General features: G+C 41.0%; 1 protein-coding gene and 1 long non-coding RNA gene across 4 annotated transcripts in view; one reads left to right on the forward strand and one right to left on the reverse strand.

Moving 5' to 3' along the window:
• Window positions 1–15,375, forward strand: part of LOC137547111 (uncharacterized) — a 57,053-nt gene that overhangs the window by 23,989 nt on the left and 17,689 nt on the right. The gene's annotated exons all lie outside the window — the stretch shown is intronic.
• Window positions 1–15,375, reverse strand: part of SSH2 (slingshot protein phosphatase 2) — a 302,262-nt gene that overhangs the window by 8,457 nt on the left and 278,430 nt on the right. For all 3 annotated transcript variants that reach the window (XM_068270325.1, XM_068270323.1, XM_068270324.1), the window contains 3 exons: window positions 11,955–12,001; window positions 9,092–9,238; window positions 5,060–5,260 (listed from right to left, as the gene is read on the reverse strand). In XM_068270325.1, the coding sequence (XP_068126426.1) occupies window positions 5,060–5,260; window positions 9,092–9,238; window positions 11,955–12,001 (395 nt within the window). The remainder of the gene's footprint in view (window positions 1–5,059; window positions 5,261–9,091; window positions 9,239–11,954; window positions 12,002–15,375) is intronic.

The following is a 15,375-nucleotide window of genomic DNA, read 5'->3' on the forward strand; positions in this document are numbered from 1 at the left end:
AAGCATTTGTTCAATCCTTGTTATATAGCTCACATTTATACAAGCCTCATGTGATTTACATTGTATGCAGATTCAATATCAGTTCCTGCCACCCGATGTACTTCTAAAACTTCAAGGATACCTCAAGTGGGAGGAATATGGAGGCTGCCATATTTATTTCCTTTTAAACAATGCAAAGTGTGTGGCTAGACCCTCTGCCTCTAATACTTTTAGCCATAGACCCTGAACAAGCATGCTTCTCAATGAAGTCTGACTGGATTAGCAACATACTTGTTTCAGGCATGGGATTAAAACACTATTGCAACCAAAGAGATCAAGGACTACCAGAAAAATGGTATGGTTTAAAAGAAAATAAATATAGCAACCTCCATATTCCTCCCAGTTCAGATTCCCTTTTAAAGCGGACCACGAGATAAAGGAGCAAAAACAGGGTGCATCCCACTTCTAACGAATATTGTAGAAATAAGCAATGTTAGGTTATATTCAGTAAATGCTCTCTTTAGTAGCAGCCCATTTGAATAAACCTAAGTTCAGGTATTCCATAATAATTCTGATATTGTACTGAAGAGGCCTGTGCAGAGAAGTGCACAGTGTGTCTGCACTGTCACCACTAGAGGGCGACGTGCTACAAATATTACCTTCTCTGGAAGACACAGGATCATTTAGCACAGGATCTGGTGTACACAGCTGCCCAGTACCCATGACAAGGCTATATAAAATGTTGACATGAGCACATGCACAACGCCCAGAGACACCTGCTTTGTTTGTCACATCAAGGGTGAACTTTTCCAAGAAAGTGAGAAGTACACAGTGATCTTCACACCACGTGTACATATTCAACAAGCGTTAAAATGTAAACTTATGAAGACACAAAAGTAGAACCATTTTTGAAACCTTTGCCTTCTGACAGTTCAGAGTACAGATAATGTGCAGATTACTGTAATTCACAGTTATTACTTTACTGTAGTTACATCAGTGAAAGGTGAAGTCTGATTGCCTATTATAAGTAACTGCACTTTGCGGTTTTGCTTTTCTGAAGAATGCAAATAGTGTTATTACATAGCGACAAGGTTCCTCTCGGTTTATAAGTTGTACTGGGTAAGAAGATGTAGGAGGAGCTATGTGGGTTGCCATGAGTAACTTAAAAGACACCTGGAGTAAAAGGGGTATGGGGGCTGCCATATTTATTAAGAGAACCAGAGACGAAGCACCCTCATGTATTTTACCATATATATCAATGGGAACATGACAATAAACACCTACTTTGCTCTTTGTTTCATTCTTCACTGCTCAGCCTGCTTGTTATCAGCTCTGATAAAATCTCGGACTGAGCACTCAGTCTAGCTTTGCCCCGTAATGATTATCGCTGAGTCAGTCTTCTGTGATGTCTTTTCAAGCCCAAGTCTGTCCCCTCCTGGCTCAGCCTTTCTGCTATGAGGATACATAGCAGGAAAGCAGAGCCACAAGGGGACAGGCTTGATATATGTATGGTAAAATACATGAGGGTGCTTTGTCTCTGGTTCTCTTTAAACAATGCACATTGCATGGCTGTCCTGCTGATCCTCTGCCTATAATACAATTAGCCATAGACCCTGAACAAGCATGCAGATCAGGCATTTGTCAAAATTAGCCACATGCTCCTTTCAGGTTTCGATTCAGACACTACTGAAACCAGATGGTTCATCAGGGCTGCCAGGCAACTTGTATTGCTTTAAAAAGATAAAAATATGGCAGATTCCACATATCACTCACCTCCGGTTCCTTTTAACTGTAGAATTCACTGGAAACATCCCTACTCAAAACTCCCTTAGTATACATCATAAAATAAATATGACGATTTTATGGCCCTTATTCAATTCACAATTTTTCCTAAGTTTTCTCCTAGGGGTATTTCCACACTTCCATACTTTTTAAGCCACCAGCAAGAAAAAAAAAAATCTGCATAATTTTGACAGTTGACAATTTTTTTTACCTACTTTTTGGTACTTTTTCAGTTGCAGCGTGTATAAAAATTAATTTAAACAGAACACAAACCATTTATCTTAGGAGAAAAAGTTAATTGAATAATGGCCTAAGTGTAAAAAAAAAACCCCAAAAACTACTGGTAGGTGCCCTACTGTAAAGATAGCCACTAAGCAGTGTAAATTAGCTATATATATATATATATATATATATATATATATATATATATATATACATATATATATATATATATATATATATATATATATATATATATATATATATATATATATACATATATACATACATATATACATATATATATATACACACATATATATATATATATATACACACACATATATATACACATATATACATATATACACACACACACACACACACACACACACACACACACACACACACACACATATATACATATATATATACATATATATATATATATATATATATATATACATACACATATATACACACACACACACACACACACACACACACATATACACACTAATTTCAGCAGTTCTGATCTATCAGCAGCTCCCTATGGCTTTGTACCACTTGATGCAGTACAAAGCTGAAGACTAGGAGTGATCAGTGAAATGCAAATAATCTCTCCTAACATTCACAATTCAGGTAAAAAAATATGCAGCTTGAAACTGGACCAATCAGGATAACTTCCTGTCAATTTGTATTGGTCCGAAGTCAAGCTGCACAACATTTACATGAAATTTGAATTGAAGTATAAATAATTTGCATCTCATTGATCATTCTTACTAAAGACTCTCCCTTGCATATCGCTCCTGGCCTCCCCCACACTCCTCCACGTTGTTCTGCAGTGGTCTTGCCTGATCAGTGGCAGGTCGCAATACTTACCTGTAAAAAGTATTTGGATCAGGTCACTAACATTAATCGGAAATAAGTGCTGCAGCGTTTATTCTCCAGACATAAACACTTTAGTAAATGGCGTGTGTTCCCACAGGCAGGGTTACATAACAATGGCAGCAAAGCATGTGGGTCATGTGTAAACACACGGACTACTCGTGACCCGGCAGCTGGAGTCAGATTGCTGTCCAAGAGCGCGTCACATAGCAGCAGCACAGTCACACAGCACACAGCGCACAGCAGGTGGCTGCTGGATTAAAGGGTGTTGCACAACACTGTGGAACCCAGAAATGGGGCAGCAGGCTAAGGCAGCCTTTATTTATAAATGCTAAAATATGCTTTCCCGAATTCTAATGTAAACTGAAGGGTCACACCAGGCGGGGCATTAGACTGGCCACTGCAAGGATATTTGCAATGTATTTTTTACAAAAAGGTTTCATATTCCACAAGTGAAAAGCTGCATGAGTTTTAACCAGTTCCTAAAAAAGTGTCCACACATGATGCAATAAAACATTTCCTTTTTTCCGATAAAAACAATTGGTTCCAAAAAAAAATTAAAGGTCTGTTTTTTTAAAAATCAAGAAATGAGATAGAATTTCCCCTTTTACGGGCTGGTGCACACCAAGAGCGGTTCTGAGCAGTTTTTAAAAACGCTTGCGGGTTGAAAACTGCTTGGCTAATGCATTGCAATGGGGTGGTGCACACCAGAGCAGTTCGTTTTTTCCCCAAACATGGGTCCTGCAGCATTTTTGTGGATTCCTGCCTCAATGTGAAGTATAGGAAAGTGGAAAATCGCTCTGAAAAGCGCTAGTCTAGATCAGAGCGATTTTCCAAGCGTTTTTTGTTACAGAAGCTGTTCAGTTACAGCTCTACTGTAACAAAATATAAAAATGCTACACTAAAATGCTCCAAAAATCGCTCCAAACATGCCTAGAATTGCTCTGAAAAAAAACTTTAAAAAACGCTATTGTTTGCGGATACGATAGCGGTTTTTGGTGTGCACTGGCCCTTAATATTTTTTCGATTGGCAAGGTGGAACATTCGGACACATTTTTAGAGAATTAAATGGTGTAGGATACAATAAAAAAAAATGCTTGGGTCTTTAAATCAAGATACCTACAGTTTTCCACCATGTTTTTAATAATTGAGGGGTAAAAACATGAATGCATGTGTGATACACTAACTTTTATAAAATCTGACTAATATAAAAAACAATTATATCAGGTGTGGCCATCTTTACGGTGGCCAGTAACAATACAATCCCACAGATGATTGATTGCGTTCGATCGCCAGGACAATCGGAAACGATTGGTGACGCCCATTAACGGCCCAAACTCACTAAGCAGTCAGATTGATGGGATCGATGTGAAAAATGGATTGATTACATTCGTCTGATTGAATTGGTTAGTGGGTTTTCGACCATTAGTGATTGTTTCTGATAGAGTACCATGGTGATTGGAAATTATGGTCAGCTGGATTGTATCGTTAATGGCCACCATTAGCAAGCTGGTTAATGTCCCTGGACATGCCTGGTGGTAGCAGTAGGAACTGGTCATTACCATAAGGTGTGAAAACAGTTGGGTTATTCAGGATTTAGGGCTTTTTCACACGGACGCTTAGCGGGGGTCAGATGCCGCGTCGTACTGTGAAGTCTCCTTCGGGGCGGCGGTACAGCGATCGCCGGCTTCCCGTTGCGATTGCGTATAGACGCGACGGCTAAGTGACCGGCTGAAACTACGTGTTAAATCGGGATCAGAACAACATTGTTTTCGCAATCGAGGGTAATAGCACTTGAATGGGAGAGTTTAGCCAACGAGTCCTGAACGCTTGGCGGTAAATGCCGCCAAGCATCCGTGTGAACCAGCCCTTAATCTTACCATTGCTACATAATAGGAGGATACCTGAAGTATATTCCTACTACTTAGATTTAAGATTGTACAATCATGATTATATGTACAGCGGTGCCTGCACTGTCAATCAAGCAAGCTCTATTCCTTGCCCCTTGTTAGTACAGAGCTACAATTCAATCTACCAAACCTGATTGCCTTAACCTGGATGCCCCGCCCACCTTCACCTCAACAGTCTGTACACTGTTCAACTGCTGATGCTGATTATATTTTCAGCACATAATTGCACATCCAAAGGCTAGTATGAAAATACAGAGAGAGAATAGGGAATGTTTCCTCACCTTGCTAGTAGGATGCCTTGATATTCCTCCAGCTGCTTCATGAAACTAGGGTTAGGTTTGGTTACTGTGCGTCGCTCCTTCACATAGTCAAAGGCTCTGTCCAGGTTCCACCCATACTCCTTCATAGCATAAGCAATCACAGTGGAAGCGGAGCGACTGACTCCCATTTTACAGTGCACAAGACATTTAGCTCCATGTTTCCTACAGGGAAATACATCGATCACTTTACTAATGCCATCCACCACATTGCAAAATCATTACAGACAACTATGCACTGCACTATTACAGAATTCTGAAACACACTCAAAGGACTCCGTACACAAAGCATTACCGCATGGTAAGGCGGAAAACAATGGAATTTAACATTTTGTCAAAATGTCAATTCACAAAGGCCGATACTGCACGGAAAACTAAAACGTTACCAACTAGCGAGGTAAATTACCAAACTTGTGAGGTAAATACTTCATAAATGTCAATTCACAAGGGATAACACATACAGTAAAACAAGTACTTCAAGAGAGCCTGAATTGCAAATAATCAAATAACCATACACAGGTCATACTTACCTCCCATGTAGTCTACTCAATCTCTTTCTCCTCTCCTGCGTCTCATTTGTCCACTGTGATCAATGGAATTCTCAATTTTAATCATGGCCATTACCCCATAGCAGCTTCCTGGTCAGCACGCTGTTGAACTGTAATACCACTCCCTTAAAACCATAGGGAAACATGGACATTACCTTGGACATTCAGTTGTAACTGACAGCAGCTGATATATAACTGACTGCAACCGGTACATTTCAGTTCTGACAAAATATTGTCAGAACTGGAAGAGATCACTGAGAAGAAAATAGTCAATTCTTCTCAGAAGCTCACCGTGAGGTAAGTATGTAATATTCATTTGCAGCTACGTCATGTGTTTATTTTAAATAATTTTACTCGCTTCAGTATTTCACCTCCAGCCTGGAGCTGTCAGTAACTAACAAACAGCCATCCGGAAGGTTACAGAAGGGTGTTAAAAAGGGGAAACCGGGCATAAAAAGGAGGAAAATAGAACTATTCAGGAAAGTATGAAAGTTAATGAAAACATCCCATTTCACCCTAATTTCACGTGTGCTGTAAAACACAAATCCTCAATATTATTGTGTAGTAATTAAAAATAGTTAAAAAGAGGTCAATGGCTTTGAGCTTTTACTTGTCAGTATGACTTCCATTTTGTATGCACTGCAATAATGCATCAAATAACCAATGAAACACTGCAGGACTCTAATCACTTGTGGTTTTGGGATGGGAGTCACAGCTAGTTTAGTGCTTCTGTCATGGATGCGATACTTACATCCTTCCTGCACTAAATGCAGCTCCCGTGCATGTATGTGCGCACCACCATCACTTAAAGAGAATCTGTACTTAAAATTTTTACAGCAAAAAGCATACCATTCTATTCATTATGTTCTCCTGGGCCCCTCTGTGCTGTTTCTGCCACTCTCTGCTGCAATCCTGGCTTGTAATTAACAGTTTTATGCAGTGTTTACAAACAAACTAACCAGGTTGTGATAGGCTCACATAAGCAGAGTGTGTGAGTCATACAGAGTGTGCAGGGGGCCTGCAGAGGGTGTGTATCGCTTCTATCCAATCACAAGCAGCCTTGCACATTCCAGCCTTAGGCCGACAGAGGCACAGAAGAAAACAGATTAGATCATATAACAGAGATAACACAGCCACTGTGCAATTAGGAGAGGCTGCAGAAAGCCAGAGCACATTAGAACAGGCAAAGGAACTTATAGGATAGAAGAACTAAGGCTGAAAATTTTGTTACAGAGTCTCTTTAAGCATTCATTAACATTATGTGTTGAAAGGTTTTTTTTAAGTATTGAAGTTTTAACCCCTAAATAGCCAATTAACCCCTTTTGTCACCTATACTCAGCCTTAAGATTTGTGGACACCTGTAATGGCTGCCACTCCTAGTGATCGAATGCGATCACTAGGGTGACAATCTGGGGACCCAACACCGTGTAGATGTATCACTGTGCTGTTTAGTGATGCATCTATACAGCACTGAGGCCCTCAAACTGTGTGCGTGAGTGCTTGTATCCAATCGCTACAGACACACAGGCAGGCAATAATGGTATGCTACATTACCATTACATTACAGACACACAGGCAGGCAATAATGGTATGCTACATTACATTACGCTACATTACCATTACATTACAGACACACAGGCAGGCAATAATGGTATGCTACATTACCAACTAGTGATCAAATAAGGCATGTAGGGTATTGTTTTAACCAGGACAGGCCAAACAATATGGTTTGAGGTGTTTTATAACTGTGGCACTTACGTAAAAATTAGAAAGGGTAAAACATTAAAAGTGTATTGTCTACATTTATCCCTACTTTTTCCTGTAGTAGGACCATAAAATTAAACAATTATTGATAAAAAAAAAAAAAATTATCAGATGAAAGCCTATGTTACCCTGAAAAAAAAATAAAAACACAGTGTGTAGATCACTTCGATGGCATAAGGGTTATAAATTTATTGCTGTATCAATAGCGACTGCAGAAATGCCAAAACTCGTCAAAAACACTGGTTAAAAACACCGGAACCTGAAGTGGTTAAGATACAGAATAAAATACCACATGAGGTAAACATTTTTGTGAATTCTCATGAAGTGGTTAGTTACTGCATGTGTGAAAATGTTAATGAAATGAACTCTCATTAAACGTTTTACCAAACAGGTCTTAGTGAATTGAGCCCAAATAATTCAGAACAGCCAATGAAATTAAAGCTTACATTTTTAAGTTCCATTTTGTAGCATGGGATTTAACAGAGCAGCTGTGAGAGGTATGAACTGTGCTAGCTGTGTTAAGGTTTGCTGGCATGCTCAGCCAACACTAGAGGGCGCTTAATCTCCACACACAGTTCCTCTGGGCACAGGGCTGCCAGTCACGCTGATCACTGGGTAGGACAACACGCACATACACGCAGACACGTGTAGTGGTGTTGTGAAACCATGATAATACACCTGTCACTGTTGTGTCAACATTCTGATGAAAGTTGTGCTTCCCATTTCAAGACATCAGGGGATAAAAACATGTTTTGTGAAACCAGTCAAAGATCTGATGTAAAATGTTATCTGAAGTTCCAGAATAAGAGGGAAAAAAAATAATCAAAAAAAAAATAAATCACTGCTTCTGTGGCATTAACTTCACAATACTACTTGTAAAAATATTATAAGCCACAAATCACTTCAGATGATGTGTCTCAGAGAAGACTATTGGCTGTTATATGCCCACATGAAAATACAGTGTGATGAGACAATTCTGCAGTGTGCTAGACGCGTGCTTTCAATAACAATCACCTGGAACAGTCAGTTAGGAACGATTACTGTACAGACATGCTGCTTCGCCATTTGGGATGGGGGGGGGGGGGCGAAATCTAGTGTTTCAGCAGCTTTACAGCAAGGGCTTTATCTAAATGTATCTGTACACCCCCCCCCCCCCCCCCCCCCCCCGGTAAAAAAAAAAAAAGTGTCTTTCTACTAGTCCAAAGAGTACAAAACGGTCTATGGCAAATTGTTACAAAGAAAAAAAAGAAACAGCAGCGCAGAGGGCTAGGCCAGACAAACTGTTCTACCTTTTGTCTAAAGATAAAGAGGTGTAAAATTAGACTTCAGAGGTAAATGGGCCCATTCACACTGGGGCGATTTGCGGGAGTTTACCATCGATCGCCAGTGATATCATTTTTAAAAGCGCTAGTGTAAAGTATAAGAAAGTGATCTCACTGCCACAATCACTGAGGATTGCGGTGCATGCAGCACTTTATGTGATTTTAGAGCGATCGCAAATGGTAAAAAAAAAAACCAAATCGCGATCGCTCAAAAATCATTTTACTGCGAAAGAAATCGCAACAAAACGCACTAGCATTTTACAATCCTCAGTGTGAATGAGCCCTTATAGAAAACGGCACAGACAGACACAGGCACAGACAGACACACACAGAATGAATCATCTGGTGGTGCCGATACTAACTTTGCTTTAGAGATGAATTTGTATGTGTCATTCCAATAAGCAAGCAGGTCAGTGCCCTCCTCGTCGTACACTCTGATATTGTGATACTCAAACACTCCGGGAAAGAAGTTATCTATTTCACGCGTCACGTTCAAGATGTACCTGACCCTGTGTGAACAAGACAACAAAGATTTGAGAAAAACAGGTCATCATTTGGACATAGACTGTTCAATATAGCAATGAAAAGATAGTAACAGACAAAGAAAATACATGTGCCCATCTAAGTGTCAGAAGTGTTGGTGTCCCTGCACAATGCAATGACAGCAGAGGCCAAAGGTTGCAGCTCCACCTCACACATCTGCTGCACAAGGGCAAACTGTTAAAATTCTCTCACACCAAATGGTTTAGAAAAAAAAAATCTAATTTATCTGCCAAATGGACTTGTGACTGCCAAAAGCTAGAGGCAAGAAAACATGCCCTTGAATTTGCAAAACAGAAAGGGTAGTGATTTTTTTCCCCCCTTGTCTTACAAATGGCACTAAGCCGGTGTAAACACAAAATGACTATTTAAAAATATCTAGGCAGCCAAACCAGTCTGCAACTTAGCACAACAGAGGATTCCGCCATTATATAGAGAATGGGAACAAAAACAAGCAAAGTTCATAAGAATGAACACAAGTGGAGCAAACCACAAAGCGAATATTAAGCTGAAGAGATGTAACAACGCTATAAAGCAAGCTTGAGTAGATTTACAGTGAGTTTTCATGTTGGGCTATTGTAAACTACACTTCAGGTTTTGCTCTAGGAATCATTATTGATCTGAATTAAACCACAGAATTGCATTCCCAATGCTATGGTCAACTACATACAGTAGTAACTTCAACATTACTCCCTGTATCCCTGTGCAGAGTTTGGCACTAGTCTGGTTTAGGAGACCCAGCAAGAAACAGTAGTAAACCACAACCACACTATTCAGCTAATCGAAACACTTTGTGCTATAGAGGTTGCTGAGATTGGAGAACTGTGCCCTATGAGGTTCCCTCCTGGGTCCCTTGAACTAGACTAGCACTCAAGAGTTTTACCCCTTTCCAGTTCTTACGCTAAAAGGTGGCCCAGCAGCGGTGCAATTTTTAAAGGAATACTATCGATTGAAACGACTTTTTTTTTAATACTCTATATTAGTGTACACATTACCACTAGTGCTAGGGGCACTTTATTTATTCACCCAGGTCTCTCTCTCACTATCCCTGCTTAAAAATTCATTTCTCACACAGCTCACAGTAGTTTGGGTCACCCTGAGCTGCTTGGTTACTCTGTCACACAGCTCACAAATATATTTCACTGTGTCACTCACAGCATGCAGCAGACATGAGGAGAAATAGGCTGATCTGAGGTGGTAACAGGTAACTAAATGAGCTGGAATATTGCTGGAATATAACTAGCTATAACAATAGTCTGTGTTTACACTCAGACTGGCTGCCTGCTTGAGGCGATTCACTCCAGGCTGCATCCACTTTACAAGCTGCTGAGAGGGGCAGACCACTGTCTACAATTAGCATTATTAGTATCTTTATCAGTCAAGAGAAGCAAAGATAATAAACACACATTGCTAGAATCTTTAACCCCTTACCACAATATCAACAAGATTCTTTCAGCAAGGTGATAATTAAACTATAAACTGAAGAGTTGATAGCAACTCCCCTGTGCAGAGACATGGTCTAGCCCTCTGGGAGCTCAGTATTAGATACATTTTGTATCCAACACTGACGCCAAAACTGAAGGAGGATTTTACAGCTGAGAGGAACAGCTGTGTGAGGAATCAAATTGCTCCTAGTACTTGCCCTAATGTGTGCTACAACATACAGCATTTAAAAATAAATGCATACATCGATAGTATTCCTTTAAGCAAACATATTTTTGATAAGATCAAGAGAAAAGATGGTGTTTAATAGATCCACAGCATTATCGAATCCAAACATACCATCCTATCTAAACAATCGTATATGAAAACAGTTGCTATGCTGATAAAACTGCTCTTTAAGGCGACAAATTGATAATGTAATTGTTCAGAATTGATTGGGCCCACCAGCTACTTTGTTTTCATACAATACAATCTACATCTTCTGTTCGAAAATACCATTGTTCGCGGAAAATTGCACTGTTAATGGGTACCTTAAAGTGAACCCGAGGCAAGAGTGATATGGAGGCTGCCATATTTATTTCCCTTTAAACAATACTAGTTGCCTGGCAGCCCTGCAGGTCTATTTGGCTGCAGTAGCGTCCGAATAACACCAGAAACAGGCATGCAGTTAATCCAGTCAGTTCTGACAACGTCAGAAACCTCTGATCTGATGCATGCTTGTTCAGGGTCTATGGCTACAATGTTTAGAGGCAGAGGATCAGCAGGACACCTGGCATTGCTTAAAAGGAATATGGCAGCCTCCATATTACTCTCACCTCATGTTCACTTTAACAGATGCAGGGAGCTTGCATTCTGTAGTAAGGAGCCAACGACCTGTAATTTGCTGCAAGGTAATAAGATCCAAACTTTGAATGCATTTTCTCTTTAGAATGTGTCCTAGACATCAAATAAAATGTAATTTGAACAAGGTCTTGAAAAGGTTCTGCACAGCTGTCAGATTTTAGAGAGGGAGTGATCAATGCTTGCTGCTACATTCCTCACACTTCAGTATTCCTTCAGGGTGACAAACAGGAAAGGGATTTTAACTGAGCCGAACACCAAAAACCATGATATCAAGATAATGTCACTGTATGAATGTATTTATGTAACTGACCAGCATATGTGCAGAGCTCTTCCACATTACAAAGCTGCAAAATCTACTCATAAGTGGCTTTTTTTCCCTTTAGGATTCTGTTTTCTTACCCTCTGTTCTGCAAATCTTCCAAATTAGAGGCGTTCCATTCCGAGCCCTGCAAAAATAAATACACATTTTTTAAAACTCAAACTTTTTTTTACTATGAGTTGATTTGAAAAATTGCTTATGAGCTCACTTCAATTATCCAATCAGCAGGGAGGTGCATTTCTAGGAAAAAGGCTTGAAGCGCAGGGAGGGGAGGGGGGAGCATTTTCCAGAAATCCAGCACTCACAGATCACAACAACTACACAAACACACAACCGAGCACAACCCTGGCCTGAGCATGCTGTATTACATATCTGACAGAGCAAAGAAAGCCTGCCAGTTCTGTGTTGCTGTATATCTATTAGGGCTCTTTTCCACTAGTGCGGTGCGAATCACCGGGATTCCACCGCTGACGAAATCGCATGCGGATGCAATTCCGCGTGCGTTTTTTGCCGCGATTTCGCATAGGCAGGGTATATGTGAATTTAACCATGTCACTGCCTGGTTCAATTTACATTAGTTTTCATGCGAATTCGCACGCGAAATCGCAGCAAAAAACGCATGCGCGTTTTCCCTATTAAATGCATAGCCTGCGAATCGCCTGCATTCCTCACGCAGGCGAATTCTGCAGGCTCTACCGTGCAGAAAAATCCTGCACAGAAAAACGCAGGAAAAAACTGACAAGTGGAAACAGTCCCATCCACTTGTATTGGTTATGCGAATCCGCATGCAGAGAACGCATGCGGATTCGCTCTAGTGGAAACGGGCCCCAAGTTATCCACTGGATGATTTCACAACACTCGTTCTAAGCGTTCACCAGACCAGGCATTTTATTAATCTGAGGACACAGACAGCGATACAAACCCGTTTCTGTAAAGTAACAGCCTAGCGGGTATGCTGTAAATGTAATAGGAGCATAGGTGGGGTGGGGGATATCATACTTGGAAAGGGGACAGGCAGATTGAAGTGGGTGGCTGCTGTGCATAGAAAAGGGGGCTGCTTCTCACCATGTATGCAATTAAGGTGCTGAGAAATTTGGGAGCAGGACAAAGCCAAAAAAATGTATTACCCTGTGCCAGCAAAAGTCCCAGCGGCGTTAATTACTATTCCCCCTCCAGGCCGCTATGGACTCTATGGTAAGACGCAAGTCGACTGCCAGCAATTGCTGGCAACCAAACTACGCTGTTTTTATGGTAATTTAAACAGCCCAAATTACTGTCTGAGCGCCAATATAGCCGTAATTCACACGACAGTCTATGGCGCTGCATGGTGCGCCCCAAATTTCCTGCACAGTTTTTGCCTGTCTCGGCTACCCATGGAGGGAGAGGTGTTTGCCAGTGTGAGGAAATATGAAAGAAATTTTATTGCAAAATCGCCCCGAAAATGGTCCATGCAGCACTTTTCTGATCAGACAGCGAACGGAACACCCCAATCTGAACTAGTGCATAGGAAAGCATGGTGTAAGCGGTTCCAGGGAGATTTTGAAAAACCGTCATCGCTTAAAATAATGAAAAGGCAACTCTAGTGTGACCGAGCCCTTAGTCTTATTTGTCAGGGTCTGAAATTTGAACTGTCTATAATTCCTTAAGGCAATCACTCCTCTCATACCCCAGTAGACCGCTTACAGTGCAGGTTAGAGTATAGAATTACTACTGCAGGAACCCTGACTGACAGGCTGCTCTATATACTTTGATAAATGGTATATCTGCATGCATATCACTGAAAGGGTTACAGCCATATATATATGTAATCTGACAAAAGAGCAAGTCTGAAGCAAGGTACCTCAGCATGAAAGCAAACAGATGACTTCATTCTCCATGCTGTAATTGAACCCATCTGAAAAGGCCCTTCCCAGGGCGGAGAAACAACCTGTCAAACCAGGTACATCTGCCACTTGTGAAGGTCACCTCTTCACCCATCTCACCACAGAAGCAAGAAAAGGCTCTACAGAGAGTGTGACTAATGAGGGGCAAGGTGATCCGTACCAGGATGTGTGCTCTGGCCAGTCAGTGGCTCCACAGCTGCATCCTGGAGTGTGATAAACGCACGCAACTCTACCTCACCAGCCACTGACATTCGTCAGCACAACATTTTTCTGAGAAACTGAATTTACTAATCTCGGGAAGGGGACTGCTGGCCCCGCACGCGTTGTGTCCTACTCGCTCTGTGTCCTCCTTGCTGCTTGATAAGAATTCTCAGGACAAGATGGGGGTGTGGGAGGAGAGGGATGAATCTGCCACAGCAGGTATGACATAAAATAATCCACAACACATGCTGGACTTTCCCTGACCCTTATTTGTTCATCAACCTCTGGGCACAGTGTAGGAGGGAAGACTGCTTAAACCAACAAGATACAAACCAGCTCATACAAAGACATCATAATCAGTCTCAGAAGTCATTAAAGGGACAGGGTGATGAAAAACTAGCATTTGGCTGGATAGTGTACTGGTTAAGGACTCTGCCTATGACACGGGAGACCAAGGTTTCAATCTCTGCCTTCCTGCTCAGTAAGCCAGTACCTATTCAGTAAGGCCTTGGGCAAGACTTCCTAATGCTGCTACTGCCTTTAATGCACACCCTACTGGCTGGTGCTTAGAGTCCACCAGGATAAAAGCTCGATATAAATTAATTGTGCCTTGTCTTAGAAAAAATTATAAATTGCCCTTTACAGTAAGCACTAGAATGTGATGGTTCTGAACCTCTAAGGGCCTCTTCACGCTGAAAACTCACAATTATTGGCACTTGGCAATAACAATTTTTCATGGTGATTGTTTGTGGCTCATGTTCTAGGCACGCTTTGGCAATTGCAGTGCAAACGTCCCCCAATCACCCCTGGCGTAAAACATCCTTTACTGACAGGTTTTGAACTGGTAAATCTGCTCATGGGAAATTTTCAAGGCTTCCTTTATTTTTAAAAGCACTTCCTTAAAGGCAGTAGCACAGTCCAACTGTCAGAATAGCGCACTGCAACTAGGCAGGCCAACTGGCATCTTTGTCCTTGCCAGGGACAGCTTTTGTAAAACATTAAATAAACCTTCAGAATCCACCCAGGAGGAGACCCAAACGGTTCAGAGTTGTCAGATTAAAGCGGATCTCAACTCAGAACTTCCCCTCTGCTCTAAAAGATAAGCAATATCATAATAACCTTTAAAGAAAAACATTTCTTGCAGACACATCCTGAGTTTACAAATTAGCTGCTCTACCGAGGTAGTCAGCTGACACAGAGGAGAGATCAAATTATGATAAGTCACAGATGAGGGTGGAAAAACACAGGCTAAACACTTCATTCACATTACAATTTACTTTGGGATAAACCTTACAACTAATATGTATTGCACAGGTGTATTTTACCGTTTTTCATTATAATGGTCCTTTTCCTACACTGCTTGTTTAACCAAGGCCTGGAATGATGGCTCACTCAGTGTGCTGTACTTGTCACAGTC

The sequence above is a fragment of the Hyperolius riggenbachi genome, chromosome 2 (assembly GCF_040937935.1).
Source record: "Hyperolius riggenbachi isolate aHypRig1 chromosome 2, aHypRig1.pri, whole genome shotgun sequence".
Classification (NCBI taxonomy): domain Eukaryota; kingdom Metazoa; phylum Chordata; class Amphibia; order Anura; family Hyperoliidae; genus Hyperolius; species Hyperolius riggenbachi.